Source organism: Triticum dicoccoides, chromosome 6A, assembly GCF_002162155.2.
Source record: "Triticum dicoccoides isolate Atlit2015 ecotype Zavitan chromosome 6A, WEW_v2.0, whole genome shotgun sequence".
Taxonomy (NCBI): Eukaryota; Viridiplantae; Streptophyta; class Magnoliopsida; order Poales; family Poaceae; genus Triticum; species Triticum dicoccoides.
The window spans coordinates 237,676,677-237,704,450 of record NC_041390.1 but is presented as its reverse complement, the minus strand read 5'-3'; the positions used below and the strand labels follow the sequence as shown (position 1 = coordinate 237,704,450).

The window sequence follows — 27,774 nt, the reverse complement described above, 5'->3', positions numbered from 1 at the left end:
GCGAAGACTAATTTTGTCAGGATAGCATGTACTAGCTGTCTACCTTCGAATTTGGCCGTTGTGGGATCCCTTCCCGCCTTCATTTGGGAAGAGGACCAAGGCCACTATAAATAGGACCTAGCCACCACCATAGGGGGAGAGATCATCCTTAGGGAGGGGACGGATCATTCAGATCATCCTCACACCCACCAGCTCATCGATCACAAGAACACCTCTCCTCCTGAGGTCGTTCTCCACTGTACTAGTTCATCCTCAGCCCCTCGAGGCCAATCCACCACAAAGCAGGAGTAGGGTTTTACACCGCAAGGTGGCCCGAACCTGGGTAAACTGCCGTGTCTCTTGTCCATTTAGTTCGTCGAGCTAGGCCGTGAGATTTGTGAGCAGGCAGACTGGGGAGGACGAGTTCTTCGCATGCACCCCAGAGTTCGAACCTCTCAAGGGTCTGCGGAATCCAAAATCCGACACCCCCTCCTCGACCTCCTATTTGATCCATCATCGTCTTCCCAAATGTGGTCAGCACGACGCGCGACCCCATCATCCAGGGCAGATCTGGAGGCAGCCACCCCCCTGTGGTCGGGACCGCGGCGAAGGCGGCATGGCAGACCAAGACCTCGCGGCGTCCCCGGAGCACTCCCTCTCCGTGAATCCCTGCGGCACGATGCCGTTCCCTGTCGACACTCCCAACCTCGAGGCCACCGAGGAGTCGCATCCCTCTCCTCCTCCATGGATGTTGCTACAATCGTGGAGATGAGCGCCACATCTCGCCTGACTGCACAAGGCCGACCTTTTATGTCTGTTGCAAGGGAGAAGGTCACATTGTCGGGGGTTGTACTAGGCCTAGGCTGTGGAGCACGTCGCCTTGGGAGCACCAAGCCTGCTTGCCGTCGGCTCTCCGTCACCGGGCGGAGGCCCCGCTGCCCCCTCCGTCGCTGCCCCGTGCGCATGAGAGAGCCCCCATCCAGACGCCACCACATCAGGAGACGGCCCGGTGTGCGGACACACCACTCCCCCACCGCCTGGTCCTCCTCCTGCAGGCGCAATCAGGATCATCCGCCCTCAGAGTCAAGTGGTGTGCAGCGAGTCGGTGGGCAGTGTCCCTGGCCCCGGTTTCTCTATGCTTTTCTCCAGGCCAGTGGTGGATACGTTGGTGTGCCCTCCGGTACACCCGCACGTGGATTCGATAGACGAGACTGAATGCTGCTACATGGTGGCGTCCGATGAACTCATGCAGATGGAAGCCGATTTGGCGCGCACGGTTGTGGTCACTGTCACTAGAGAGCGACCATAAGTGGATCTGGCTTCGGCTGCAGAGGCACTCCACGCTGAATTTGGGATTGGCCCCAACGATATGTCAATCTGCGCGTCCTACTCGCAGGACTTTCTTATCATCTATAAGCACCCAATCATCTGGCAGTTGATGGTGGATCATGGATACACTGCCTTGTCCTGGTTCGAGCTCTCTCTCCAGCCATGGCTCAGACAGGGGCAGGTGATAGGTGCTTCCATGCCCTTCCTTGTGCCCCTCAAGCTCGTCGACGTTACTGGGCACGCCTGGACCAAGCGCACAGCAAAGGTCGTTTTGAGGGGACTTGGATTTCTAGAGAGTGTCGCACAATGCACAACGAGTAGATTTGACATGTCTACTTTCTAGGTTTGGCTAGAGATGGTTGATCCGTCCAAGATTTTGGCCGCCGCCGTTTGTTCATCAAAGAGCCGGGAGGCGGACGCCTAGGGCAGGCCTCCGATGTGCCAACGATGTTCTGGTACCACATTGAGATCATGTTGCTCCGCCAGTTAGGGATGGGGCGTTGGACAATAGCAACCTATCGCCACCACCACCACCCCTTTCACCGCCAAAGGATGAGGATGGGGACCGTTGTGCTGGTGGGGACATGCGGCATGTGGATCGCCAAGGCGTGCGAGGCACAGTGGACCCAACGTAAGGTCCTGGCAGTTCTGATGGCCCCGTCGCCTCCTCTGCTGCACCGGCGCTGGCTCCGATGCCAAGGAAGACCAGGCCCCTTGCCGAACGGAGCGACATGCCAATAGCTGCCAAGGAATCGGTGACCCCATCCAGCTGCCTTAGGCAGGCCAACAAGGCTGCCCCTATAGATGACCAAAGTGGACGTGACCAGCACTTTTGCAGGACCAGAATGCTTTTGACCGAGCCAGAACCAGATAAGGATGGGGATGGCCTGGCTATGCTCCCTCCTATGGAGAGCTGCGCATCCTGCGGCAACACATATGGCTAATCGATGGACAAGGAAGCCTGGCGGGATAAGGTTGGGTCCCCCGCGTCGGTGGCTTTACCACGGTGGAAGGCTCCAGCTTAGAGCCAGCTGGGCCTCCTGACATATGACAGCCCACCTCGGGATCGACCAAGACGAATCCTATGCCCGGGGCGCGCGAGTATGGATGGATCACGAGATGCTGACATGATCATGGTGGGTTCCATTGAACTCCCCCTTCCCGAGGACAATGACCAGTTATGGACGGACCGAGGCACGAGTGCCCACCTACTCTCCCACGACTAGTTGCCCAAGGACTGCTCATCCATGGGCTCGGAGGCGGACCTATTGTCTTCACGCTCATTGGCCTACGTAGAGACTGATGCGGACCTTGTGGCCCCGCCAAATCACACCAATAATGATCTCCTGATGATCACCCTGTCGGGCCACTCCCTGGAAGCCACCTCCCCTATTTCGAGTGGTGCACACCCATGCACACCATGCACAGGGTGTAACAACTTGGATGTTCTTCAGGCGAGTTAACAAAGGCCATTTCCCTGATTCTTTCTAGGCTGCCAACCAAGGACCCGGCTGCAACAAAGAGGAGGCCATGCAACAAGAGGCAACTGGTCTCAAATCTGAGGCGAAGTGTGAGGATTGCATGAGGCGTTGAGCGTGGTACGAACGCTTCCAAACAACAAAACGTTCTCATGCGAAAGTTGTGCCTAGCCAATGAGGGGGGAACAAATTAGCGATGAGGCGCTCCAAGCCTATGTGAGGCTGTTTGACCGCCCGCTGGCAGAGACACACATCAAAGCCATTCTTGCCTTGTTTGGATGGGAGGCCTCCATCTTGCCCTTGGCCGTGGGCGACAACGCGGTGGAAGACTGGAACTAGCAGTCATTTCCTCTAGAGTGGATCTTGGTGGGCCTACAAAATGAATGAACAATAGCGCCTCAAAACCTTGTTGTGGAATGTGCGTGGGCTCAACTCCCCGGCACGTAGAAACGTTATCTTGCAAGTGGTCATGGCTGCCAAGCCGAGCGTAGCATGCCTCCAAGAGACTAAAGTGGAAGTTGTAACACCAGAGATTGTAAACTTGCCAAAATATGAAAAATTTGATGACATCACATGTTGGTGGAACTAATTTTGTTGGATGGTGGGTGCCAATAGCTACAAAACGAGCTAAGGAATGCCTAAATCGGAGTCCATGTGAAGAAGTTATAGTAAAAATGGTGAATCAACTGAGGCTGAAACTGGAAGGGGCGGTTGTACTGCTTGGGAGAGCGGTTTTACCGCTCCTAGAGTGTCCTGGAGGTGTCATTTTTGAGATTGCGAAAATGCTGGACCTGGGGGTTGCGGTTGTATCGCTTGGGAAGGTGGTTGTGCCGCTCCTGGGGCGAAACCGGGGTTCTAGGTTTTGTGCGGGCGGAAATATCAGTTGACGGGGGAGTGATTGTACCATCTTGGGGGGGGGGGGTCGTACCGCTCTATACAGGATAATTCCTAGATGTGAGCACGAGATGAACTTGGGGGCAGACCAACTCGAAATTTTAGACCAAATCGAAGGGGAAAATAAAATCCGAGGCCAGGGAATGCCAAGGGAGGTGGATCCACTTTCCAAGCACTAGATCCACATATCAAAATCAGCAAAAACTCACAAACAACAAAATGCAAGAAATTTTGGGGGGCTCTTTTCATGGATTTTTTTTGAAATTTAGAAGAAAATTCGAACTAAAGGCTAGAACATGGGGGGTAGGGCTCCAAATTCGTGTCAACGTGGCTCATGATACCAAGATGATATAAGGCACGGGCCAAAGTGCCCTGATTTGTCCCAATGTTCACGAAATTGGAGGTGGATTCGAGGAGGAACACGAAGGGAAAACATGGAGAAATCAAAGGGGGAAACACTCTATTGGACAAGATTCACTCCCGGTACTCCTCAAATCACAAGCAATACAAGAGGCGCATCAAGATCCAAGAACAACAAGGGAAATAAAGATACAAGGTAGTTCATCCAAATATCTAGGAGAGATGGCTCTTGATGATTCACTTGGGGAATCCTTCTCCACATGTGGAGGTCTTGCATCCACTAGGGATCTTCTCCATAGGAGGCCTTGCACTCCAATGGAGTCTTCTCTCTCACAAGAGGAATCCCACAAAGGGAGATACATGAGCTAAGCTCTATGATATGAGTTCTAATCTTAGCTAACCCTAGAAATGAGGTGGGGAAAGAGTATATATAGTCCTAGCCAGGAAGGGGTAAGTGAGGGGCAGAATGGGAAAGATAGAAGGCCACTTGGCCAACTCTACATGCAGACAGACCGGTTGTACCGGTTGTACTATAACTATCGGGTGGTACCGGTCTTGTACCGCTCGATTACAGTAAGGTGTCCAAGCGAAGCAGTAGTGGACCGGTTGTACCGGTGGACCGGTTGTTGACCGGTAGTGGACTAGTTGTACCAGTTTTCCTGGGCTGGCACAATCATCTTCTTCCTTCTCTTCCATGCTTCCCTCCCGGATGGTGTAGTTGTACTCTTGTGTTTGGACTCCTCGTCATCCATAAAGCTATGACAATACCTATATATGCATACAAGAGGAGTGTCAAGTAGTATACCATCCTCGAAGGGGTCAAGTGAACACGTGTAAATGAGATGAGTCACCTTTATGTACGTGAAGTAGATGTTGCACGTGTCACTTGCCAAACGAACTCTTGACATGGTGATGTCTGTAGGATGCTCCACATCACAAACACATTAGTCCCTTAACCCATTTGTCTTCAATACTCCAAAACCACTTAGGGGCACTAGATGCACTTACATTTATACCTGGAATTTTGCTTGCAAAGTAACATATGGTATCTACCTATCTTGCTCATCCCCTTGATGCACCACTCTGTTAGCGATACTTCCTAGAGTGTTTATCTAGTTCCTCTAGCAATGGTAAGTTAAGAAGAACTTAAGAACTCCTTCAATTGTACGATCAAAATGTTGGTGTCATTTGTAAAGCCCTTGGACCCCCAAGTTCTGACAAGCCTTCATTAGGAAATTGCTTTTTGAAGCATGTAGGAGCAACAAAGGGGGTTCTTTTCGTACCTTAGATGGATCATTCTGAGCCTTCTTGAAGAGCTAGGCGCCGAAGCTCCCGGCGATTGGCGATTGATCCCCGCCGGCATCTGGATCTTGCTGTTTCAGCAACCAAGACTAGATCCAGTTCAGTACAAAGAATGGAAGAACAAAAAAAACATGACATGATTCGATCCTTGCGCTGATTTTCTTACCCGTCGAGGATGTGGGTGTGGTCACATGGACAATGCTGCCGATGTCCCCGACAACCCGCCTGTTTCCTCCTACCTTCTGCTTCCATGTCGGGCCTGCGGCACATGCACATCATGAACGAGAAACACGAGTAAAAGCACTACATGAACCCCTTATGAACGATTTAGCAATGAACACAAAATTCTAGTATTTAGACATGAGAATGCCTTGTACAGAATTTAAAAGTCATGAAAAACGTTACCTCTGGTTTGGGTATCGTGCAAATAAAACAGAGATAATAAATTCCTTATAGCCAATGTGGTGAACATAGCAAATTGATTCCCCCGGGTTTGATTCCATGTGCTCTAGCCAAAATAGATCAAATCAGCAAGATATCTTATGCTATGAATGGTGATAGTGGTCGCTCATGTTCATCTCGACTGCCGAAATCATGTGCCCTTAGCGGACGTTGTACTCCTCGGCAGTGGCCACTATCAACGAGCGGCGGCAGCCAAGGCGAAGGGATCCATGCAGATCGTGAGCAACCGTCCATGCGTGGCTGCGGCAGACCGGAGCACGAGTAGGAGGCGGCAGATTCCACCATGGAAGGCCGAGGAGTGGCAAGGGTAGAGGTGGATGCAGGAGGGGGGGGGGAGAAAGGGCTGGTGCTATGGACCGCGGGAGGGGAGGACGTGCCAGTGATGAGGGAAGCGAAGGGCGGAGCGGCAGGAGGCCTGTCGGGTCGATGAGATCCCGTACAACAGCTCGCAACAAACCCTAGCTCGCGCGAGAAGAGAGAGGGGATGTTCGGATCAAAGAGAGGACGAGAGAAAACCGGCGTGGTAAGAAAAATCGATAAGGAAAGAACATCGTATGAGTGGAGAAGGGTGAGACGAAAATAAATCGGACGAAAATAATCATAAAGTGAAAGCTACCAAGTCCTTCTTTAAAAGTAGAGATCACATATTCGCTTAGAGGAAAGATGAAGGGGTAGGTGATGCGCCCTCGGTGATGCACTCATCATGTCGCTTCCCATTTACGAAAGCATTACCTATGTTTATCAAGCGTTACATGGGATAGGGGATATACACAAACATGTTCCTAAATTAATTAAAAAAAACATGTTTCTAAATTGTGACACAGATCGATGGTCCAGAATCTACGTGTCACAAAACTAATTGGGAAGATTTTCGAGAGGTGTATCTCTTGCAGCGCAGCGGGCCAGCGGCAGAGAAGCCGAAGCCTAGTGAGCTGTGTTGTCGTCGAGTGTCGCGTGCGCCTTCTCTTTTGCTTTGCCTCCCTGTTCTCCCACCCCGAGGGGAAATGCATTTTTAAAACAGGGTAATCCCACCTCGCCTCGGCGCTCCCCAAGCCCCGCAGCATCGCGTACGAGTGCGTATACCGTATGTATCTACAGTGAGGCGGCGCGGGGCAAGGGTTTCGTCTCCGGCGGCGGCGACGGCGGCGGCGACGGCGGCGGCGGCGGCGGAGGAGGCTAGATCTGGGAGGGATGGGGAACAGAATAGGAGGGAGGAGGAAGGCCGGGGTGGAGGAGCGGTACACGAGGCCGCAGGGGCTGTACGAGCACAGGGATATCGACCAGAAGAAGCTACGCAAGTTGATCCTCGAGGCCAAGCTCGCGCCCTGCTACCCGGGGGCTGACGACGCCGCGGGGGGTGACCTGGAGGAGTGCCCCATCTGCTTCCTGGTAACAGATCTTTATCCTCTCCCCAGTCTCTCCCCCACCCGCAAATTCCAGATGTTGGTGGTTGCTTGAGTGCCCCGCCTGGTCACGGTGGCTTGCATCTCATTGGGATGGAACGTACGTTTGATGCGTCACTGCGTATTGCTTAGGTCCATTAGTAGTAGTTGCATTTGTTCTGCCGTAGAGTGCCGCTGCCGTGAGCCCGTCAGGGAGGAGGTGCATGAGTATTCACGTGATTGTACTCAATGCCTTCTAATTCATGTCTTTGAATCTTACAATTTCACTCAACCTAGGCACGATTTAATTGTAATTTTCGTCATTAAGTAACACAATTCGTTAACACCTTTTCTTTGCAAAACGTAGTAGCACTTGTGCTAGGTGCCTGTGTTTGCATCAGCCAATCTGTCTTGAGAGTTTGTATCTTGGAATCCTTCATGCGCTCAGCACCCATGTGCATGATTCTCCTTTTCAGACACCAGGAAGAGCATGTCCTCTAGTACCCCTTGGTAAATGGCCGCCAACGCCATTTGATCCTTCTTCTCCTCTGTGGGTACCTTAGGATCTTTTGGCTCAACACAAAGCAGCATTCCAAACTCCATCTTGATGGACCATGCCAAGTAGCTGCTCTTTGTGAGCATAGGATATCTAAGGGAAACAATCTCTCCTTTCTCCATCTCTCACTCAAGCTAAGACAAAGGGCTCGGATACCAATTGTTAGAATCACTAGCTCTCTAGCTGCTGCCCAGGACTCTCTCTAAAGAGATGTGCTTCACACCCACGTACACAAAGAGCTTACCACTAGTAGGAAGCTTTATTTGATATCTCAAGTACTACAAGCTTCATTCTACATATGGGGTGCCTGCTTCTTATGTAGGCTGTAGGGGAGTTCTACAATAGCTGACTGCTACAGTAGCCGACCCACACAGCTCAGCCTAGCTTTGTGCCCTGGAAACTACAGCTAGCTATTACAGCTCACCTTATCTTGTCTTCCTTAACTACTATATAAGCCACCTAAGACCAAAATACCTATAAGGGCTGCTAGTCTGCGACTACAGGACACAAGGATTATCCTAATACATTTTTCCATACTCAAATTGACTTGTTCTACCATTCATGCATCTCTTTGGTATATGACAAGACTAACTCTTAACGCTAGTGGGAAGGAGTATAATTTGACTAATTCACAAAGAAATGATTGACTAATTGGTCTGAGATATTGCACCTTCGATTGAAATCTTTATAGACTCTAGAGAGTTCTTGTGGTAAAACTGTTCATTATGTTGAATCTTTTGGTACTAGAAGTGCTCTTGACCGGCTTGCGTAAAGTGCCTGATTCTGGTGAATGGGTTTAGCCGTTGCTTCAGTTTCCAGGATACTTTGGATAGTTCTATCTTGCTTGAAAACTGAAAATGGTATCGACTTTGCGTGCATTTATGTGTCACCAAGTACATGTTTAATGCTACTATAGTTTAATCATTACTGCAATTAGTGTTACTACAATTGGATTGTGTCTGCAATTCTGTTACATTTTATCATTATCTCAAAATTTCTACATGAATTTGTCGAATGCAAAGATGGACATTATATTATAGGAGTTTCTGTTATTTAGCACTTCTACCATGTCCCGAGTTTTTTAACTTGTTAATAAGATTCTCCTAATTTGGGAACCACTGTAATTTCCCCTGTCCTAAAAAATGCATGTTTTTTTTTCTTAATTGTAGTACTACCCAAGCCTTAACCGATCAAAATGTTGCTCGAAAGGGATATGTACAGGTAATGTATCTGTCCTACTAGCTACTACCAGTGATTGTGTGTTACTTGTTAGGTGCAAATTTCCTTACATGTCTTGTTTGGTATTTTGCAGAGTGCTTTCTTCAAATGAAACCAACTCATACTGCTCGACCTACACAGTATCCTTCATACCATCTCTGTTCTTGTTTCAAATATCCTGTATTGGTAAGTAATGTATGGGCCTTGTCAATTCTCACGGTAACACTTAACCAATAAAGATGCCCATTCTGCAAAACCCCCAACTATGCTGTGGAGTATCGTGGTGTAAAGACAAAGGAGGAAAGGAGCATAGAGCAATTTGTAAGTCTTATTCCCTAATGTGTTTGTTTTTGTGTTGATATTAGAAAGCCAAATTCATTTACTTTATCTTGTATAAATTTTGTTACAGGAAGAACAGAAAGTCATTGAAGCACAGATGAGGGTGCGGCAGCAAGCACTTCAAGACGAAGAGGATAAGATGAAAAGAAAACAGAGTAGGTGCTCTTCTAGCAGAACAATCGCTCCAACAACAGAAGTGGAGTATCGAGATATTTGCAGCACATCCTATTCAGGTCTGCACTAGATACGACAAATGTACACATTTAATAATGTCAATTTTTCTGTAGCTTAATCTGATAACTTACAATTTACTATGTTCGTTGCAGTGCCATCGTACCAATGTACCCAGCAAGAAACTGAATGTTGTTCGTCTGAGCCTTCATGTTCTGCTCAGGCTAACATGCGGTCTTTCCATTCTAGGCATACTCGGTATGTTGTTTTATGTTTTATGTTCCATCATACTTTACCGAAGCTCATATTGTTGGACAAATTCATTTTAGCAAGAAAATCCATATGCCATTCGTACCAACTGTTCCAAAAGGCTATATACTACACATCAGATGACAGCTACTCTAAAAGCAGGGAGTATCTGAAGCATAAAGTACTAGCCATTGGATTAAATGTAGATAACAATGACTGACCATTGAATCGAATATAGATGGCAGGCCTACCACCAAGAGCTGCTGGACTTCTGACCCTGAATGTCTTCACTTTACACTTGCATTCTGCATTCCAATCGTTTGTGTAATCCACCCTGGTCTACACCATTCAAGTTAACATAGCACTAGAGTTACTGTAAGGTTGGCTCCTACTGGATATGGAGCCTTATTCTATGATTATTACAAAATGATTTAGTTTATTAAAAATCACAAGTGGAGTTTATAGTTATTTCCTGTCTAAATTGAATGTTCTTTAGTTAGTCAATGGCTCAATGCGGGAAAGAATACTTGTATTTTGATCATGCTTTGAGTGTGCCAACCCAACGTGGCTAATATCTTCCTTGAACACCATATACTGACCTTCTCTATGAATGTGGTGGAATAATTGGTACAAAGCAATCATTTCGAACAATTCTGTACAATTTTGTTCGAGGGGAACGATCTTAAGAAGGAATTAGTTTTTGAAGTCATTTTCTGTTCAGATTGAATGCTCTGTAGTTGGCCTATGCAGGAAAACAATGAGTGTGCCGACCCCAGTTGAGCTAACGGCTACACATCAACACTGTATTCTTACCTTCCCTATGAGTGCAATAAAATAATTGGTCTTCAACCCCAGGGTGAAAACCAGACAGGTTGGCCTTTGCGGCAAAACAATGTTTATATGTTGGTCGTTGGGTGTGCCAAACCTTGTTGACCTAACCGCTACACCTTAAACTATATTTGTACCTTCTCTATGTAAATGAATAGTTGATCTTCAACCCAAGGGTGAACGCCAGGCAGTTTTGGTTATTAATTTAGCACAAAAATTCTCTACACACTTGTAAAAGGAGCGACCTTCTCTTTTTGGGGACTTTCTTGCACATTACAACACTAGAGAGTTCAGACCTGAAAGTTTCAAATACTGACAGATTGCATAGACCAGTAGCATCTCTTTGTGTAATGTGTCATGTTGGATTGATGGCTAAACTGGTAGGATGCTCATCATTACACCAAGCTTGTGGTTCGTTGTGGAAGTCCTATCGGTCCAAAACAGAAATGGTAACGGAAGGATCAACTACTGACATAACCCTAATTACTGAAAAGTAGATAAAAGTAAATGTCCATATTCTTCTCTGTTTTATTGAGAGGGGCAGCCCCTTTATATAGTAGACAAGACTTGACCAACAAGCCGGTAAATCTATTCAAACTCTAATACAATCTCTAAACTGGCTGGACTCTTTCCTAACAGAGTTGCTTCATCAACTAGGACTCGGGATAAGACTCCATGTTTTGATGGGCTGGCCCACACAACATCTCTCCCATCCTTGAAAAACAGCTTGTCTGCAAGCTGTAGGTTATCAATTACCTTCCCGGGGACCTTGGGTGTTACTAGTTGTGGAGTTATCTTGGTCGTAGTGATCAGCCTCGATGAAGAGAAGCTGCGCGTACAGGTGACCCCGAACATAAATCTCGTCACAGTTGAAGCAAAGGCCTCGAGGACGGCGTTCTGCTAACTCAACTTGAGTGAGACGCTGAACCTGCCGTGGCGGGGCTGGCTCTGGAGTGGTCCACAACAGAACATGTGCTAGTGGTGCTGGCGGGGAAGGTATTGTAGTTGTGTTGACTGCAAGAAGATCGGAGGGGCAGAAGGGTCTTGTAGGCCCAGAAGGCTGGTGTGATGACGCTGTTGGAGGGTAAGGCCGCTGCTCATAGGCCTTGGTGAAGGAGATGGGGATGTGGAGGTCAGATGGCCGTTGAAGCTCGACGTCAATGCGAAGACCACCGGGCAGCCCTGTTGTGTACAGAAACCGTTGTTGGGACTGTGTTAATGGCTCATTGTTGCGACACATAGTGCTAGAAACCTGCTAGTGTAGTCTGCACTGGCGGAGCTATAGTTAAAATGTTGGGCGGGCCAGACGGGTTAGGCTATAGGGGATTCCCAATTTTGGTACAACACCCCTTTGTATATTGGTCTAGGGCTGGGCGGGCCATGACATTGTTTTGTTTGTGTGTAGCTCCGCCACTGGTAGTATGTGACCGAGGAAGTGAACAGCAGACGCACAAACACACACCCAAGGCATTTGCGTGAAGTGACGACACAAACTGAACGTGGCAAGCCTCCTTGGACCACTCCCATGTCGGCATGCCGAAATCGCCTTGAGCTGTAAGTACCAGAGTTGAGCGTCATTTGGTGAGGTGGTAGGCTGCAGTGTGCTGTCCACAAATAACTGCTCGCACCTATTGAGCCAACCAAGAGGGTCGACCAAGCCATCATATATTGGGGATTCAAGGTTGCGGAAGCGGGGCATGATGGAACCCGAATCAGAGCCGAGGTGATGGTTAGGCAGGGTTAGAAGGGAGGTGAAGGGCGGGTGGATCCATAGATGGGTTGTGGAGGGGGGCATGGCCATAGCGGCGTATGAAATCGGTTGGCAGGTGGAGGCATGAAGGTGGTAGAGGCGGCGGCGAAAATCTGTGGCTGCTGCTGCTGATGGTTGGGTTGCTTTTGCTGATAGGTGGGTGAAAAATTGGTGTGGGATTTGGGCTGCAGAGTGGGAGTGCCAAGTGGCCCAGATTGATGTTAGGGGATGGCTATGGCAAGTAAGGAGATGGCTGGAGGTGGTAAAAGGGTTGTCGGAGTTATTGGCCATGGGTAGCCTCATCTGCCCCCCATGGCGTTTCAAGACATCGGGGCCGACTGCGCCTCTCAGGCCTCAGAGATTGACCGCCGCCTTCTTGTGGCCTGCTGGTCAGAGCGGTCGGGTGCGAGAGGGGCCGGCTCCTAGAAGGCGGGCCCCCAGAGGGGCCGGCTTCTAGCAGGCGGCCCCAAACACCCTCAAAGTCTGAGCCACCATGAATGCGATGAGATGAGGCGTGGCTACAGAGAAGCCTGCCACCCTCGAACCCAGGGCGGGTCGTGGCTGCAGTGCGCCGTACCGGTTGGCGATCTCCCGCATGGCGCGGCACTGTAGCCCCTTTGCCCATGACATCACCCAAGACAGGAGGGACCCAGCTCCCATGACGGGCTGTCGGTACGGTCCGCAAGCGGCAGGTCCTACCAGCCCATGGAAAGCCAGAAGGCGGCAAGCTCAGCTAGCCGGCTAAGGGAGAGGCCGGCTTCCAGCAGGCGGCCCTCCCCTTCTTAAGAGTTTGTACACCATCAGCCGGAAGAAATGGGGAGTGGCTACAATGAACGGCCACCAAGCGGCGGGACTGTAGCCACACCTTCCCTGACCAAGCAAGCGTCATTAGAAGCACGACTACAGTGATGAGCCGCCAACAAGGCCCGCAAGCGGCGGGCGCGGCTTGTCGGCCAAGTACAAGACAGCCGGCAGGGCCCACCAGTCGGCGGGCCTCAGCTGCCAGCGGAGGCGGAGAAGCCGGTCACAAGAGACACTGACGGCCTGGGCCCATGCCCGGCCGGATTACCATTGTATCCCTGGGGGGTAGGCCTATATAAACCCCCCAGGGCACCCATGCAAAGGGTTCAGATTCTTAGAAACACACACACATAGAGAGGGAGTTAGGGCTAGCCTTGTTCTTCTTCCTCTAGAGAAATAGCTCGAGGAGCATCTTGTAGCCACTCTTGTCGAGTTAGTGATCATGCGGAGACCTCGCAGAGCAGGACTAGGGGTGTTATCTCCTAGGAGAGCCTCGAACTTGGGTAAGATTCGCCGGCGTGCATGTCTTCGCCTCATCCCGTTTCCTGGCAGCGGCGACGTCTTATTAGCCCCCTCCATGATAAGCCATCCTTTGGCATATGTCGCATGACACCCCCGACATTTGGCGCCCACCGTGGGGCTAGGTGCACCGTCGTCCGGAGGTCTTTTCTGGACGGGAACCCTCTTCTTTCCCACCGTTTGCGCCGACGTGCTGCACGGCGCGGAGGTCGCATGCGCAGCGAGCTGCCTCGCCGGCCTTATTGGCGAGGTCCGCCTTTCCGACGAGCCTGTCTCCGACGCAGGCCCCGATGGCCCCGAGAGCTGCCTCGTCAACCTCCTCGACCAGCTCCACATCGCCAACGAGCCGGCTTTTGACCTGGAGTCAATTGGCTCCACCGACCCGATGCTTGTCGACTCCGACACGGCCTGCCTCGACGCTTTTCCCACCAACGTGGTGGTCATCGATGATCTGCTCCCACGCGCGGACAGCGGCTGCAGCACCGTCACAGAGGTGCTTGTCATCAGCCACAATGGGGGCTCCGGAGGAGCCGGCCAGGACCCATTGCAGGCGGCAATGTGGGACTTGTCCACGCCCATTGCGCAGATGCGGACGCCGAGACGCTGGAAGCCTGCCGTGTCTCGCTTGTGGAGAACGCCAAGAAGTTGGCTACCATGCGCCGCCTCTCTGAAGCCTTCCAGCGCGAAGTTGACCGTGCTGTCGACGGCACGCCGACTGCTGCTGGGCCCAGCCGAGCAGGCACGGTCAGGCAGCGAGGCGGAGCCGTCGCCAGCATGTTTGGAGTAGACCACCCGGTTTACGTCATGCCAATGGAGAACATACGTGCTGCCCAGGCGGCAGCAGATGAGCTGGATAATCTGGAGGGCGACGAGCGTCGCTACATGACGGAGCGCGTCCAACAGCTTATTGATGCGGCTGCTGCCCAGCAAGAAGCCGATTGTCGCGCTGAAGAGCTTCACCAACGGGTTGAAAACCCACCTCCTCGCCAAGAGCATGTCGTGACCTCCCGGACGCAGACGAGACAAGGAGCCGGCTGCCAGTCGCAGCCGGACTCGCATCACCATCAAGCGCGACCAAGACGGCCGCCCTCGAGCAGTCGAACGACGGAACGATGATCCATTGCCGCCGCCTCCTCGAAGGGAGAGGCGTGTCTCCGCGCCGCCCGTTGATCATTCGACTCTTGGCGATCGGCTAGGCCGCCGAGAAGGAGTCGGCGAGAATGACGCCCGCCACCGGATCGACCGGCTGGCTCGATCCTTGGCGCTAGAAGAAGACGCGATGGGTCCGCCTTGTTTTGGCCCCCGCATCCGTGACGAGCCTTTTCCCAAAGGGTTCTCACTCCCGAGGGACACGCCCAAGTACAATGGTTCCGTGAAGCCGGAGGATTGGCTGGTGGATTATTCCACGGCAGTCAGCATAGCAAACGGCAACAAGCGCGTTGCCGTGAAGTACGTCCCGCTCATGCTCCAGGGCACGGCCCGGACATGGCTGAACAGTCTCAAGCCCTACAACTTCACCGAGGTGTTTATCTGAAACTTCACCAGCACCTACAAGCGGCCTCCCAAGCCTCGCCAACTCTCGCTGTGTGTCCAAGGCCCCAATGAGTCCACCCGCAATTACCTGACGCGATGGGCAGAACTGCGCATCTCCTGCGAAGGAGTGCATGAGGTCCAAGATATCGAGTACTTCACCGCCGGATGCCGAGAAGGCACCTTACTCAAGCACCAGCTTCTCTGCGACAAGCCGGCGACCCTCGACGAGCTGTTGATCATAGCGGATAAATACGCCAGGGCTGACTCCTCCATGAAGTCAGAGCTCCGGGTGGACACTTCTGGAAAGGTGCTCCCCCTGGCTCCTCGAACACCGGCTGGAGACAACAGTCGGCGCCAGCAGCCGAACGACAACAAGCGCAAAGCCCCCCAGCCGGCTTCCACCAGCCGGCAGGTGGCAACTGTTGAAGATCAACAACCCGAAGGGCAGCCACCCTCCAAGCGTCAGAAAGGCGGCAAGACTTGGTTGCCCGCCTTCTCCTTCGAGCAAACTCTCGATGCCCCCTGCAAGTTCCACAGCGGTGCGAAGCCGTCCAACCACACGATCCGGAGGTGTCACTGGCTTGTCCGCATCGCCAAGGGAGAAGGACTGCCACCTCCGCCTGCTGGCCCGCCGGCTCCGCCTCCTCAGCAGCCAGCCGCCCGTCCAGCAGTCGGTCAAGTCCAAGATGATTACCTTGAAGAGCATGGCGCTATGTCGTCTTCACCAGTATGGCCAGCGATAAGCACAGCCGGCGCCAACAACACCGCGAAGTAAATACGGTTGCTTCCACTACTCCAGAGTTCATGCATTGGTCTGAAAAGCCCATCAGCTGGAGCCGGGCCGACCACCCAGAAGTAAATGCCCTCCCCGGGTTCCTATGCCTTGGTTTTGGATGCCACCCTTGCAACAGAAAGGCGAGCTGCTCGTTTCTCCCGAATCCTGGTAGATGGCGGCAGCAGTATCAACATCCTTTACCGGGATACCATGGAGAAGCTGAAGATCAAAGAGAAGCAGCTGCTGCCCAGTCGGACTGTGTTTCATGGCATTGTGCCCGGCTTGTCTTGCTCACCAATCGGCAAGATCAAGATAGATGTCCTCTTCGGAGACAAGGATCATTTTCGCCGCGAAGCCATTTGGTTCGAGGTGGTTGCCCTAGAGAGCCTGTACCATGTGCTTCTAGGCCGACCGGCTCTAGCCAAATTCATGGCGGTGCCACATTATGCCTACCTCAAGATGAAGATGTCAGGAACTAAGGGCATTATTACAATTAGTGGTGACTACAAGAAGTCAGCCGCCTACGCTGTAGCCAGCAGCCGGCTGGCCGAGTCCCTTGTGATTGCGGTCGAGAAGAAGCTCCTGGACCGGGTGGTGGCCATGAGTCGGAGACCCAGGGCTCCTTCAAGCCGGCCAAAGAGACAAAGAAGATCCCATTGGACCCTGAGCACCCGGAGAGGTACGCTGTCATAGGTGCAAACCTTGACAGCAAATAGGAAAGCGAACTCGTCGACTTCCTCCGTGAGAATCGGGACATCTTTGCATGGTCCCCTAAAGACATGTCGGGTGTTCCGATGGATTTCGCCGAGCACAAGCTACATGTAAGAGCAGATGCCAAACCAGTCAGACAGCCCCTCCGCCGACTGTCAGAAGAGAAGAGGAGAATTGTTGGAGAAGAGATCGCCCGCCTATTGACAGCCGGCTTCATCATGAAAGTTTTCTTCCCAAAATGGCTTGCCAACCCAGTTCTTGTGCTGAAGAAGAATAACAAGTGGCGTATGTGTATCGATTACACCAGTCTCGACAAAGCCTGCCCCAAGGATCCGTTTGCCTTGCCACGGATCGATCAAGTGATAGACTCCACAGCCGGATGCGACCTGTTGAGCTTCTTGGATGCCTACTCAAGTTATCATCAAATCAAGCTGAACCCGGCAGACCGCCTGAAGACCGCCTTCATCACACCATTCAGAGCCTTTTGTTACTTGACGACGACGTTCGGCTTGAGGAATGCCGGCGTCACCTTTCAGCGTTGCATGCAGAAGTGCCTCCTCAAGCAACTCGGCAGGAACGCCCACGTCTATGTGGACGATATTGTGGTGAAGACGGAGAACCGTGGTACCCTATTAGAAGATCTCAAGGAGACCTTTGAAAATCTGCGCCGGTTTCAGATCAAGCTCAACCCAGAGAAATGCGTGTTCGGAGTACCAGCCGGCCAGCTCCTTGGCTTCTTGGTCTCTGAACGCGGCATTGAGTGCAACCGTGCTAAGATCAAGGCCATCGAGAGGATGGAGATACCTACCCGACTGCGAGACGTCCAAAAATTCACCAGCTGCCTGGCATCCATCAGCCGCTTCATCAGTCGGTTGGGCGAGAAGGCCCTTCCCCTGTACCAACTCTTGAAAATCATTTTGAGTGGAATGACAAGGTGGATGAGGCTTTTCTCTAGCTCAAGAAAATGTTGACCACACCGCCTGTCCTGGCCGCGCTGACTGATAAGGAGCACATGCTCCTCTACATCGCCGCCATCAGTCGGGTGGTCAGCACGGTCATGGTGGTCGAACGCAAGGAAGACGGCAAGGTTCTGCCGGTCCAGAGACCGGTATATTATTTAAGTGAAGTACTGTCGGCTTTCCAAGCAGAACTACCCCCACTACCAGAATATGTGCTACACGTACACTTTACTGCCAAGAAATTGAAGCCATATTTTCAAGAGCACCCTGTCACAGTCGTCTACACTGCTCCGCTTGCCGAGATCATAGGCAGCCGAGACGCTTCAGGCCGAGTGGCAAAATGGGCCATAGAGTTGCCCCCCTACACCATCTTCTACCAGCCTCGCACCACCATCAAGTTCCAAGTACTGGTCGACTTCCTTGTCGACTGGGCTGAGACCTAGTACCTACCGCCAGCGCCGGACTTCACCCATTGGCGGATGCACTTTGACGGTTCAAAGATGCGCACCGGTTTGGGAGCCGACATTGTCCTCACCTCTTCCAAAGGCGACAAGCTCAGATACACGTTGCAAATCCACTTTGCCGCCTCCAACAATGTGGCCGAGTACGAGGCACTAATACACGGACTCTGGCTTGCCAAAGAACTCGGCATTCACCGGATTCTGTGTTACGGAGACTCCAACTTGGTGGTCCAGCAGTCGTCTAGCGACTGGGACGCCAAGGATGCAAACATGGCAAGCTACCGCTTTCTCGTCCAGCAACTCAGCGGATATTTTGATGGGTGCGAATTCCTCCATGTGCCACGAAGCGATAACGAGCAAGCAAATGCTCTGGCACGGATTGGCTCCACTCGGCAAGCCATACCAGCCCGCGTATCCCTTCAGCAACTCCTCAAGCCGTCCATCAAGCCTTCGCCAGAGTCAGATTCTATCTTCGTGCCGGCTGCTCCTGAAACAGTCGGATTCGGCTCCAAAATTTCAGCAGACGGCCCGGGGACTTCGGTAGGCGGCCCGAGGACTGTAGCAGTCGCACCCGGCCTGGGGACTTCAGATCTTGGCCCGGGGACTTCAGCAGTCGGCTCGGGGACTGCAACAACACAGCAAGCGGCGGTCGACTCCAGCCCGCCACATCCCAACCCAGCCGCCCCAGTGCAAGTGGCAGTATTCACAGCAAAGGAAGTCTCAGCACCATCATGGGCTCAGCCCATCCTCAACTTTCTGGTGAACAAGGAGCTGCCAAATGATGAGATCTCGGCCCGACGGGTGCAACATCGGGCAGCAACATACACCATCATCAACAGAGAACTGGTAAGGCGTAGCGTCACTGATGTATACCAGCGCTGCGTAGAGCCGGAAGAGGGCCAAGTGATCCTCAAAAGATATCCACCCCACCAAGGCAAGTGTGGCCACCACGCGGCCTCAAGATCACTTAGGGCCAAAGCCTTTTGCCATGGTTTTTTCTGGCCGACTGCCCTAGAAGATGCAAAAGATTTGGTCAAGAGATGCAAGGGGTGCCAGAAGTTCAGTTCAAAGCAGCATTTGCCGGCTTCTGCACTCAAGACCATTCTCCTTACCTGGCCTTTCGCCGTCTGGGGACTGGACATGGTGGGACCATTCAGGACAGCACGCGGCGGCATGACTCATCTGCTCGTCGCCGTGGATAAATTCACCAAGTGGATAGAAGCAAAGCCAATCAAGAAGTTGAACGGTTCGACTGCTGTGACTTTCATTGCAGACATCACCACTCGGTACGGCGTACCTCACAGCATCAACATCGACAACGGCACAAATTTTGCCAAGGGAGCTTTGGCTCGTTTCTGTGCGACACAGGGTATCCGACTGGACTTAGCGTCCGTTGCCCACCCACAGTCAAACGGCCAAGTCGAGCGAGCAAACGGCCTCATCCTGTCCGAAATCAAGCCCCGACTGGTCGAGCCTTTGAAGCGTTCGGCCGGCTGCTGGATCGACGAGCTGCTGTCCGTCCTCTGGAGCCTGCGCACCACTCCGAACAAGTCAACCGGCTTCACCCCCTTCTTCCTCGTGTATGGTGCCGAGGCGGTCATCCCAACCGACATCGAGTTTGACTCACCTCGCGTCACCATGTACACCGAGGCGGAGGCCAAGTAAGCACGAGAAGACGGCGTTGACCTGCTGGAAGGGGCCGGCTGTTGGCACTCAACCGGTCCGCCATCTACCAGCAGGGTCTACGTCGCTACCACAGCCGGAAGGTCAAGGCAAGATCTTTTCAAGAGGGAGACCTTGTGCTTCGGTTGATCCAGCGAACAGCCGGTCAGCACAAGCTTTCGGCTCCTTAGGAGGGCCCTTTCATCATCAGCAAAGCCTTGGGCAACGACTCATACTACCTGATCGATGCCCAGAAGCCCAGGGCGCGCAAGAGGGACGATTCCGGCAAGGAAACAGAGCGCCCATGGAATGCAAACCTCCTTCGAAGATTTTACAGTTGATGCAGTATGTACCACGCTACCTTTTGTATTAAGTATGAAGACTACCGGTCCCTCGAGGAGCACTTGGGGACTGCCCATCTTTTATCTATATGATAAGTATTTTGCCCATAAAAGTGTTATTTCATTTCTCCGCCTGAAACCGGGTCCGACTAGTCGGCCCGGGGGGGCTTGCCGCCTTGTACTATGTCGGTGCCTCCTGCAGTCGGACAAGTAGTGTGTCAGCACCTACGCCCCCTCTTGCTTTAAGACACAGCTCGCAGAGCGGCTGTTTGCTTGGCAAGAGGTAAAGGCAAGAAATGGCGCTCACATGAAAAGTGGCTAAGGACGAAAACATTGACATAGGACAAGCCGGTCCTTCGCCTCACCAACCGGCTGCTAAGCAGCCGGCCGGCTAGCTCCTTACTTAGCTTGCAATATTTCAATCGGTCAAAGCACTTGTTCTCCCGCAAAGGTTAAATACTTGACCAGGTGGCAGTCCGCAGAACGGCTGTCCGGCTGGCAAGAAGGTACCTAGGGAGGACGGCAAAGGAAAAAACCAGGAATAAAAAAGCAAGGAAGTTGGAACTCGGCCAAAGCATAGCTTGTGCGGAAAATAATTTACATATCAAAAGGCCCTCGGCCAACATTGAACATAGTTTGAATACACCCCGCGGGTGGAATTGCGCAAATTTAACAAAGATTGTGCGAAAGATTACTAAGCAGGAAAAGCTAAGATAAATTGGCAGCCTAGGCCAAAGGAGCAGCAGGTGAGTCTGGCAGGGTGGCGGAGTCGGCGGCGCCGGCTGGTGGAGTGGCCGGCTGGTGAGCCTCGGGATGGTCGCCTTCAGCAGCAGTCGACGTGCTTGCACGAGGTTCGGTGCTGGAGGCGCGATCGACTCGAGGCTGGCCGTCCGCTCCGACCTCCGGCGCGTCGTCTTCGTCCTCCTCGTCCTCCTCGTCTTCCCCCTTGTCGCTGGAGGCGATCTCCTCTGCCGAGTCCTCGCTGTCAGCCGGGTTCAAGACCGAACCACTCTGGCGGTGCTTCGGCGCCATTCTCGTTCAGCTCAGGGACAAAGTCGCCAGTATTGTACTCGGCAATCGTCGATGCGCGTATCGAGAGATCACGCTCCATCGCCGCCAGCTCGGCGCCGGCTTCCAGCCGTAACGTGGCCAACTGGGCTAGATCTAGCCCAGGATACCATGCCTTGGCGAACTCCAAGGCCCGCCGCGCTCCTGCTCAGGCCGCGGAACCCTTTCACGCCTTAAAGACGACCGACGGCCACTTCTAGCCAGTCGGCAGTCCGACTGGGGGTGCGTGGGGCTTGCCTGTCTGGCCAGAGGGCGGCGACCGCTTGGGCCCCAGCGCGTTGCAGTCGGCGAAGCATCCGGTAGGCCGGCTGGAGGCGGGCCTGAATGCTGAGAAGCTGCTCGGCAAGAGTCCGAGGGGCATCGGCGGCAATCTCCGTGCCACCCGCCTGTCGCTCCTCGCGGCGAGCCTCAATGCCCTCGCTGGCAGCGACAGAGTGGCCGAGGAAGAAGTCTGCACAAGCAAAAACAACAAGTCAGAAGCAAGAGGCTGGCTCTCTTAAACGACCAACAATCGAAAGAAGAGAAAAAGCTCACCATCGACTATATCTTCAATCTGGCCATAGCCAGCAGCCAGCGCCGCCTCCTTCTCGGCCCAACCTGACCGCTCGGTCTCGAACTCGGCCAAGAGACGGACTTCGTTGTCCTCCGCCTGCTTCAGGGCCGTCTTGTGAAGCGCCGCCTGGTCCGCCAGCTGCTTGGCCAGGCGGTCGCGCTCCTGGGCCGCCATGTTGCATTCGTCCTCCTTGGCACGCAGCGCGGTGTTGGCTTCGCCCAGTTGCTGCTGCAAGGCGGCGTTGGTCTCTGAAAAAGCAAGAAAAGAAAAATATCAACAATCAAGAAAAGAAGAAAGAGCAGTTGCCGGGAAGATCCGGCCCGATTGCTCAGCAGTCGGCCCGCATCTCGGGGACTACAGCCCGCGGGTGCGCTGGCGCGCCCTCGCGGAGAGAAGAAGATAGTGCTTACTCCGGCTTTCCGCCAAGTCGGCGGTCCGTCGGTCGAGCTCTCGGACGTGAGCATTGAAGCTGGCCGCGCGAATGTTGTGATAGTCCTGCAACAAGGCAACGAAAGGGAAGTCAGTCAGAAGCTAAGAACCCACTATGAAGTTCCAGGTCGCCTGCTCAGCAGCCGGCCCAGAACTCGGGGACTACACCCAGTGGGTGCGCTGGCGCGCCCCCACCGGAGACTACAGAAATCAAAAGCAGAAAGCAAATCGCGTACCCGAACGGCGGCCCGCGTCTTCACGAACGCCTTCATGCATTGCAAGAGGGCGGCGGCTTCGGCCCTAAAGTCGGCCTGAACGTCCTGCGCCGCCTTGATCAAGGCGCTCGTCCCGCCTCCGCGCACCCATTCTGTTGGCGCGGCGCTGGTGGCTTCGGCCTCGGGTGCCGACAAACTGGCGCTCCCAATCTCCATCGGCCTCGACGCTGCTTTCTCTGCACGGCGGCGCATTGGAGTGCGCGCCGCAAGAGCCGACCCCACCACCAACTCGCCTCCGGCTGGTGGTTCCAATTGGGCAGCCGGCTAGGCGCCTTGCGCGTTTGCAGTCGGCGGCGCCTCGATCTCCGGCAAGACGGCCTCGCCGCTGTCCCTCTCCATGAACGGCTGGTCACCGCCGGCTCGGCGCCGGGATCTCCGATGCTGGCGGCGTGGAGCGTAGGGGGATGATGAGTTGGGGGGCCCGGCGACGCGCGGCGTCTGCTGCCTGCTTCTCCGCCTCAGCGTCTGCGTCCGCCTGCGCCGCCCTGGCGGCGGCCACCTTGTCAGCCTCCGCCTTCTTGGCGGCAGCTTCCTTCTCCTACACCTCCCGGGCGTTTCGTTCCCGTGCCTCCCGAAGGTCGGCAGCTGGGTCTATACGACGGGTGTTGGAGGAAACCTTCGCCGTCCTGACAACGGAGGCTGAGGTCGACCGCTCAAGAGAGAGCGGAGCCCTACTCAGAAGAAAAATAAAAAAAATAAAAAAAGAGGTTCAGAAAGAATCGACAAATTAAAGAGTCAAAAAAGACACAAGAAAGGGCTAAGGACTTACGCCGACACCATTGGGGGCTGCTTGGGGGCCTTCTGGAACCTGGCCGCCTTCGCAGCAGCCTCACGTCGCTTGGTCGCCGCGGCCGTGTTTTTGACTGCGGCGGCCGAGTGCCTGGGCTTCTTGGGGCGGCTGCCGAAAAGCAGCGCGCCTCGGCGTTTAGGCCCGCCGCCAGGTGCAGGTGGAGCGGCAGAGGAACTCGACCCCGCCTTGTGGGAAGGCGGCGGACGGCGAGGCGCTTCCGCCTCCTCTTCCTCGTCCTCGCCCTCCTCCTCATCGTCGTTCGGCCAGTCCTCCACGCCGCCTCTTCCTCCTCCGCCGCCTGTGGCGTCGTCTTCCAGGGCGGCCGCCCCCAAGTCGGGGTCCGCCACGTCGCTGACGTCCTGGTTCGGCTGGTAGACGATGTCGGCGTCCGGCTGGGAGGGGAGGATCTGCATCACAGTCGGCCCGGTCAGTCGGCAAACCAGAACCCGGTAGAAAGAAGAAAGAAGAATGAGGAGCTTACCATAGGCGGGGGGTTGGCGCGGGAGTACGGCCGCTTGCCGAAGCGCCACCTCCCCTCGTCAAGCTTGAGGTCCACGATCTCGTTCACCAGGAGAGCCACCTCTGCAGTCGACATCTTCTTGGTGCACGTGCGGCACGGATCTCGGTGCCCGCTCATCTGGCTTATCATGTGAGGCCGGCGTTGGAGCGGCAGGACCCGGCGCACCACGAAGGCGACCAGCAAGTCGGACGCCTTGAGGCCCTCCGACTCCGTCATCACCTTGAGGCGGGCGATGGCGGCGGAGGCGTCTTCCGACAGGTGTTTCGGCTTGAAACCCCAGTTGACGCGAGGCTCGGCAGGCGGCCCTGCCGCATAGGGCGGCAGGTTGATGAAGTCGCGCGCCGGGTTGACGTTCTTCACGTAGAAATACGACTTCTGCCACAACTTCACCGACTGGATCAGCTTGATGGCTGGGAAGGCGTTTCTAGAACCCGGACGCCGCACCGCGATGAACGCTCCGCACTGCGCCGCCTCCTCCCTGATGGCGGTGCCGAGCTTGCTGTAGAAGAAAGCTCCCCAGAGCTCGATGGTGGGGAGGATGCCGAGATACCCTTTGCACAGGGTGATGAAGGCCGACAGCAGCACCACCGTGTTCGATGTGAGGTGGTGCGGCTGGAGTCGGTAAAAGTCCAAGAAGGCGCGGAAGAAGTTACTCGCCGGCAGGCCGAAGCCGTGGAGGAAGTGCGAGCGGAAGATGACGCGCTCGCCTTCCTCCGGCGCCGGCGAGATTTCCTTGGCGGGCGGCACGCGCACCCTGAGGCGGTCCACGCCGGGCAGGCGCCGTGTGTCGTGGAGGAAGATGAGGTGATCGTTGTGGACGTTGGAGCCGTCCCAGTCGCTGGAGCGTTCCATGGCGACTCGAGGACTGCGGCGAGCGCGCGGACTCGCGGCGGAGGAGAAGAAAGGGGGTTGGCGGAGAAGAAGCTCGGCGACGACGATGAGCCGCGGTAGCACTACGGCGAGCAAGGAGTGCGGCAGCGGTGGAGAAGAAGAAAGAGTGAGGGGAGGGCGCGCGTGCCACTGCCCCTCCCCTCTCCCTCTACTTATAGCCCTCTGCTACGAAGCCGAGGGGGCGGGGCGTGGGATCGTGGGATTTACTGCACCCACGACCCCACGGCCCCGCGTTTACCTTACAGCGCGTGGTAAAAGCGCACGGGATCCCAACCGCCCGCCTCGGCCGCAGCGGATCCGCGCGCGTGCCGAGGCCCGGTAGTGGCGGGCCCGGCTTGCTCATGCGTCCCATCAAGCGTGGGCTGGCGGGCTGGCCCGGCCAGCTAGCGCCGCGTGGCGAGCATGCGGCGGGCGGCTAGCCTAGGCACCTAGCCAGCGCGCCGCGTGCTTCCCGCCGCGACTGTTCGAATTCCACCAGTCGGCTTGTCAGGCCCCGGGCGGCTCCTGACAGCCGGCACTCCAGAAGACGGACCCCGCAAGCAACCAAAACTTTACGGAGTAGGAAGCTGCCGGGGCACCTTCACCTTGTCAGCCGTGGCGACCCGCCAGCTTCGGGGACTACTGTCGGAGTTATTGGCCATGGGTAGCCTCATCTGCCCCCCATGGCGTTTCAAGACATCGGGGTCGACTGCGCCCCTCAGGCCTCAGAGATTGACCGCCGCCTTCTTGTGGCCGGCTGGTCCGAGCGGCCGGTTGCGAGAGGGGCCGGCTCCTAGAAGGCGGCCCCAGAGGGGCCGGCTTCTAGCAGGCGGCCCCAAACACCCTCAAAGTCCGAGTCACCATGAATGCGATGAGACGAGGCGTGGCTACAAAGAAGCCTGCCACCCTCAAATCCAGGGCGGGTCGTGGCTGCAGTGCGCCGTACCGGTTGGCGATCTCCCGCATGGCGCGGCACTGTAGCCCCTTCGCCCATGACATCACCCAAGACAGGAGGGACCCAGCTCCCATGACGGGCTGTCGGTACGGTCCGCAAGCGGCAGGTCCTACCAGCCCATGGAAAGCCAGAAGGCGGCAAGCTCAGCTAGCCGGCTAAGGGAGAGGCCGGCTTCCAGCAGGCGGCCCTCCCCTTCTTAAGAGTTTGTGCACCATCAGCCGGGAGAAATGGGGAGTGGCTACAGTGAACGGCCCTCCCCTTCTTAAGCGTCATTAGAAGCACGACTACAGTGATGTGCCGCTAGCAAGGCCCGCAAGCGGCGGGCGCGGCCTGTCGGTCAAGTACAAGACAGCCGGCAGGGCCCACCAGTCGGGGGGCCCCAGCTGCCAGCGGAGAAGCCGGCCACAAGAGACACTGACGGCCTGGGCCCACACCTGGCCGGATTACCATTGTACCCCTGGGGGGTAGGCTTATATAAACCCCAGGGTACCCATGCAAAGGGTTCAAATTCTTAGAAACACACACACACACAGAGGGAGTTAGGGCTAGCCTTGTTCTTCTTCCTGTAGAGAAACAGCTCGAGGAGCATCTTGTAGCCACTCTTGTCGAGTTAGTGATCATGCGAAGACCCCGCAGAGCAGGACTAGGGGTGTTATCTCCTAGGAGAGCCCCGAACCTGGGTAAGATTCGCCGGCGTGCATGTCTTCGCCTCATCCCGTTTCCTGGCAGCGGCGACGTCTTATTAGCCCCCTCCATGATAAGCCATCCTTTGGCATATGTCGCACGACACCCCCGACAAGGGTGTTGACGGCTGAGGTGGTTGGCAGCGGTTGGCACAGGGTTGTGTTGCAAGGGGAATTAGAAGGTGGAAAGCAGGAAAGTGAATGGGTAGTGGGGGTGGGCAATCTGCCTGGCGGGTGGAGGTCTGCCGACGGTGGCGATTCCCTTGCTGGAAAAAGGGATACCAGAGGTTCTGTTGGCGAAGGGAAGCTCCAGGGGCGCGTTGTTGCTGGGTAGGAGGGCCTCAAACGGGGAAGTGGCATCATGGGCGGCTGCTGCAGCCGATGGAATATGGCGGTGGGGGCAGGGCCAGCGGCCTTTGCTTGAGCTCCGTCAAGCGCTGCATCAGCCCGGTGAGGAGCGCTTAGTCCTCCGCTTGTTGGCGTGTGAAGGTCTCCAATTGCTTTGTGATGATCGTCATCTGCTCCACTGCCTTGATCTCAATTTCTTTGCCCGTGATGGCTCCGATACCAAATTGGAAGGATCTTCTACTGACATAACCCTAATTACTGAAAAGTAGATAAAAATAAACGACAACATTCTTCCCTGCTGTATTGAGAGGGGTCGGCCCTTTATATAGTAGGCAAGACTCGACACCAACACAAGCCAGTAAATATATTCAAATTCTAATACGATCTCTAAAGTGACTGGAATCTTTCCTAACAAAGTTGCTTCATCAACTAGCACTCTAATTAAGAGATAAGACTCCACGTTTGATGGGTTGGCCCACATAACAGGTTAACTACTTTTGTCTGGTGTGTACACTAAAGCCTATCAGTATCTCAGTAATTGAAATTACCTCTTATCCTTGAGCTAGGTTGTCAAATTGAAGCCTCCATGCTTCAGTTGCTGAAAGGTACAAAATGTGACCAGGATAGGTTTTTTTTATGCTACGTACTAGTAAATGACAGGATCTGTTCAGTTCGGACTAAACGAGGGGGCTCTTTTGTAATCGTGGAACTGCAGAAACTGATAGAGTAGGGAGGAAATGCTCGAGCCAGAATGAAGTTGAGGTTCCAAAGAGCATTTGGCCGAATCTTGGTTTTCACCTCTTAAGCTTTATTAAATATACCTCCGTCCCAAAATATAAGACGTTTTTGCAGTTCAAAATGTCTTATATGAACTGCAAAAACGTCTTATATTTTGGGACGGAGGTAGTAGGTTATGACTGTATGGGTATGACTGGACGGAATTCAAAGAAAATTAGACCCCTTTCATGTTGAAACCTAAAACTTCTCATCAGCATCTCATGGAAGCGTTGCTTTTGGAAAAAGTAAACTAAGTAATTAATAGTCTTACAGAAAATAGCCATAATCTTTTGGTTGAATATGAGCATGTTTTACTTTGAAATGGAAGTAAAAGATTTACCTCATTCCCTTAATTAGGTGAGAATTTAGTCATGACATGGACAAAGCCAAACAAAGCAGCCAAAAAGAGCCCAACAAGAAAAAACCCTACTTTCGTGGTGGGATGTT

General features: G+C 54.0%; 1 protein-coding gene across 2 annotated transcripts in view; it reads left to right on the top strand.

The window, feature by feature from the left end:
• Positions 1-6,757: 6,757 nt before the first annotated feature.
• The window catches only part of LOC119316708 (E3 ubiquitin-protein ligase GW2), a 23,735-nt gene continuing 2,718 nt past the window's right edge, over positions 6,758-27,774 (top strand). The window contains exons 1-6 of one of the 2 annotated variants that reach the window (XM_037591070.1): positions 6,758-7,193; positions 8,912-8,963; positions 9,055-9,100; positions 9,200-9,281; positions 9,370-9,532; positions 9,626-9,728. In XM_037591070.1, coding sequence (XP_037446967.1) covers positions 6,996-7,193; positions 8,912-8,963; positions 9,055-9,100; positions 9,200-9,281; positions 9,370-9,532; positions 9,626-9,728 — 644 coding nt within the window. In that variant the 5' untranslated portion in view covers positions 6,758-6,995. The remainder of the gene's footprint in view (positions 7,194-8,911; positions 8,964-9,054; positions 9,101-9,199; positions 9,282-9,369; positions 9,533-9,625; positions 9,729-27,774) is intronic. The other variant, XM_037591071.1, reaches the window with a different exon arrangement.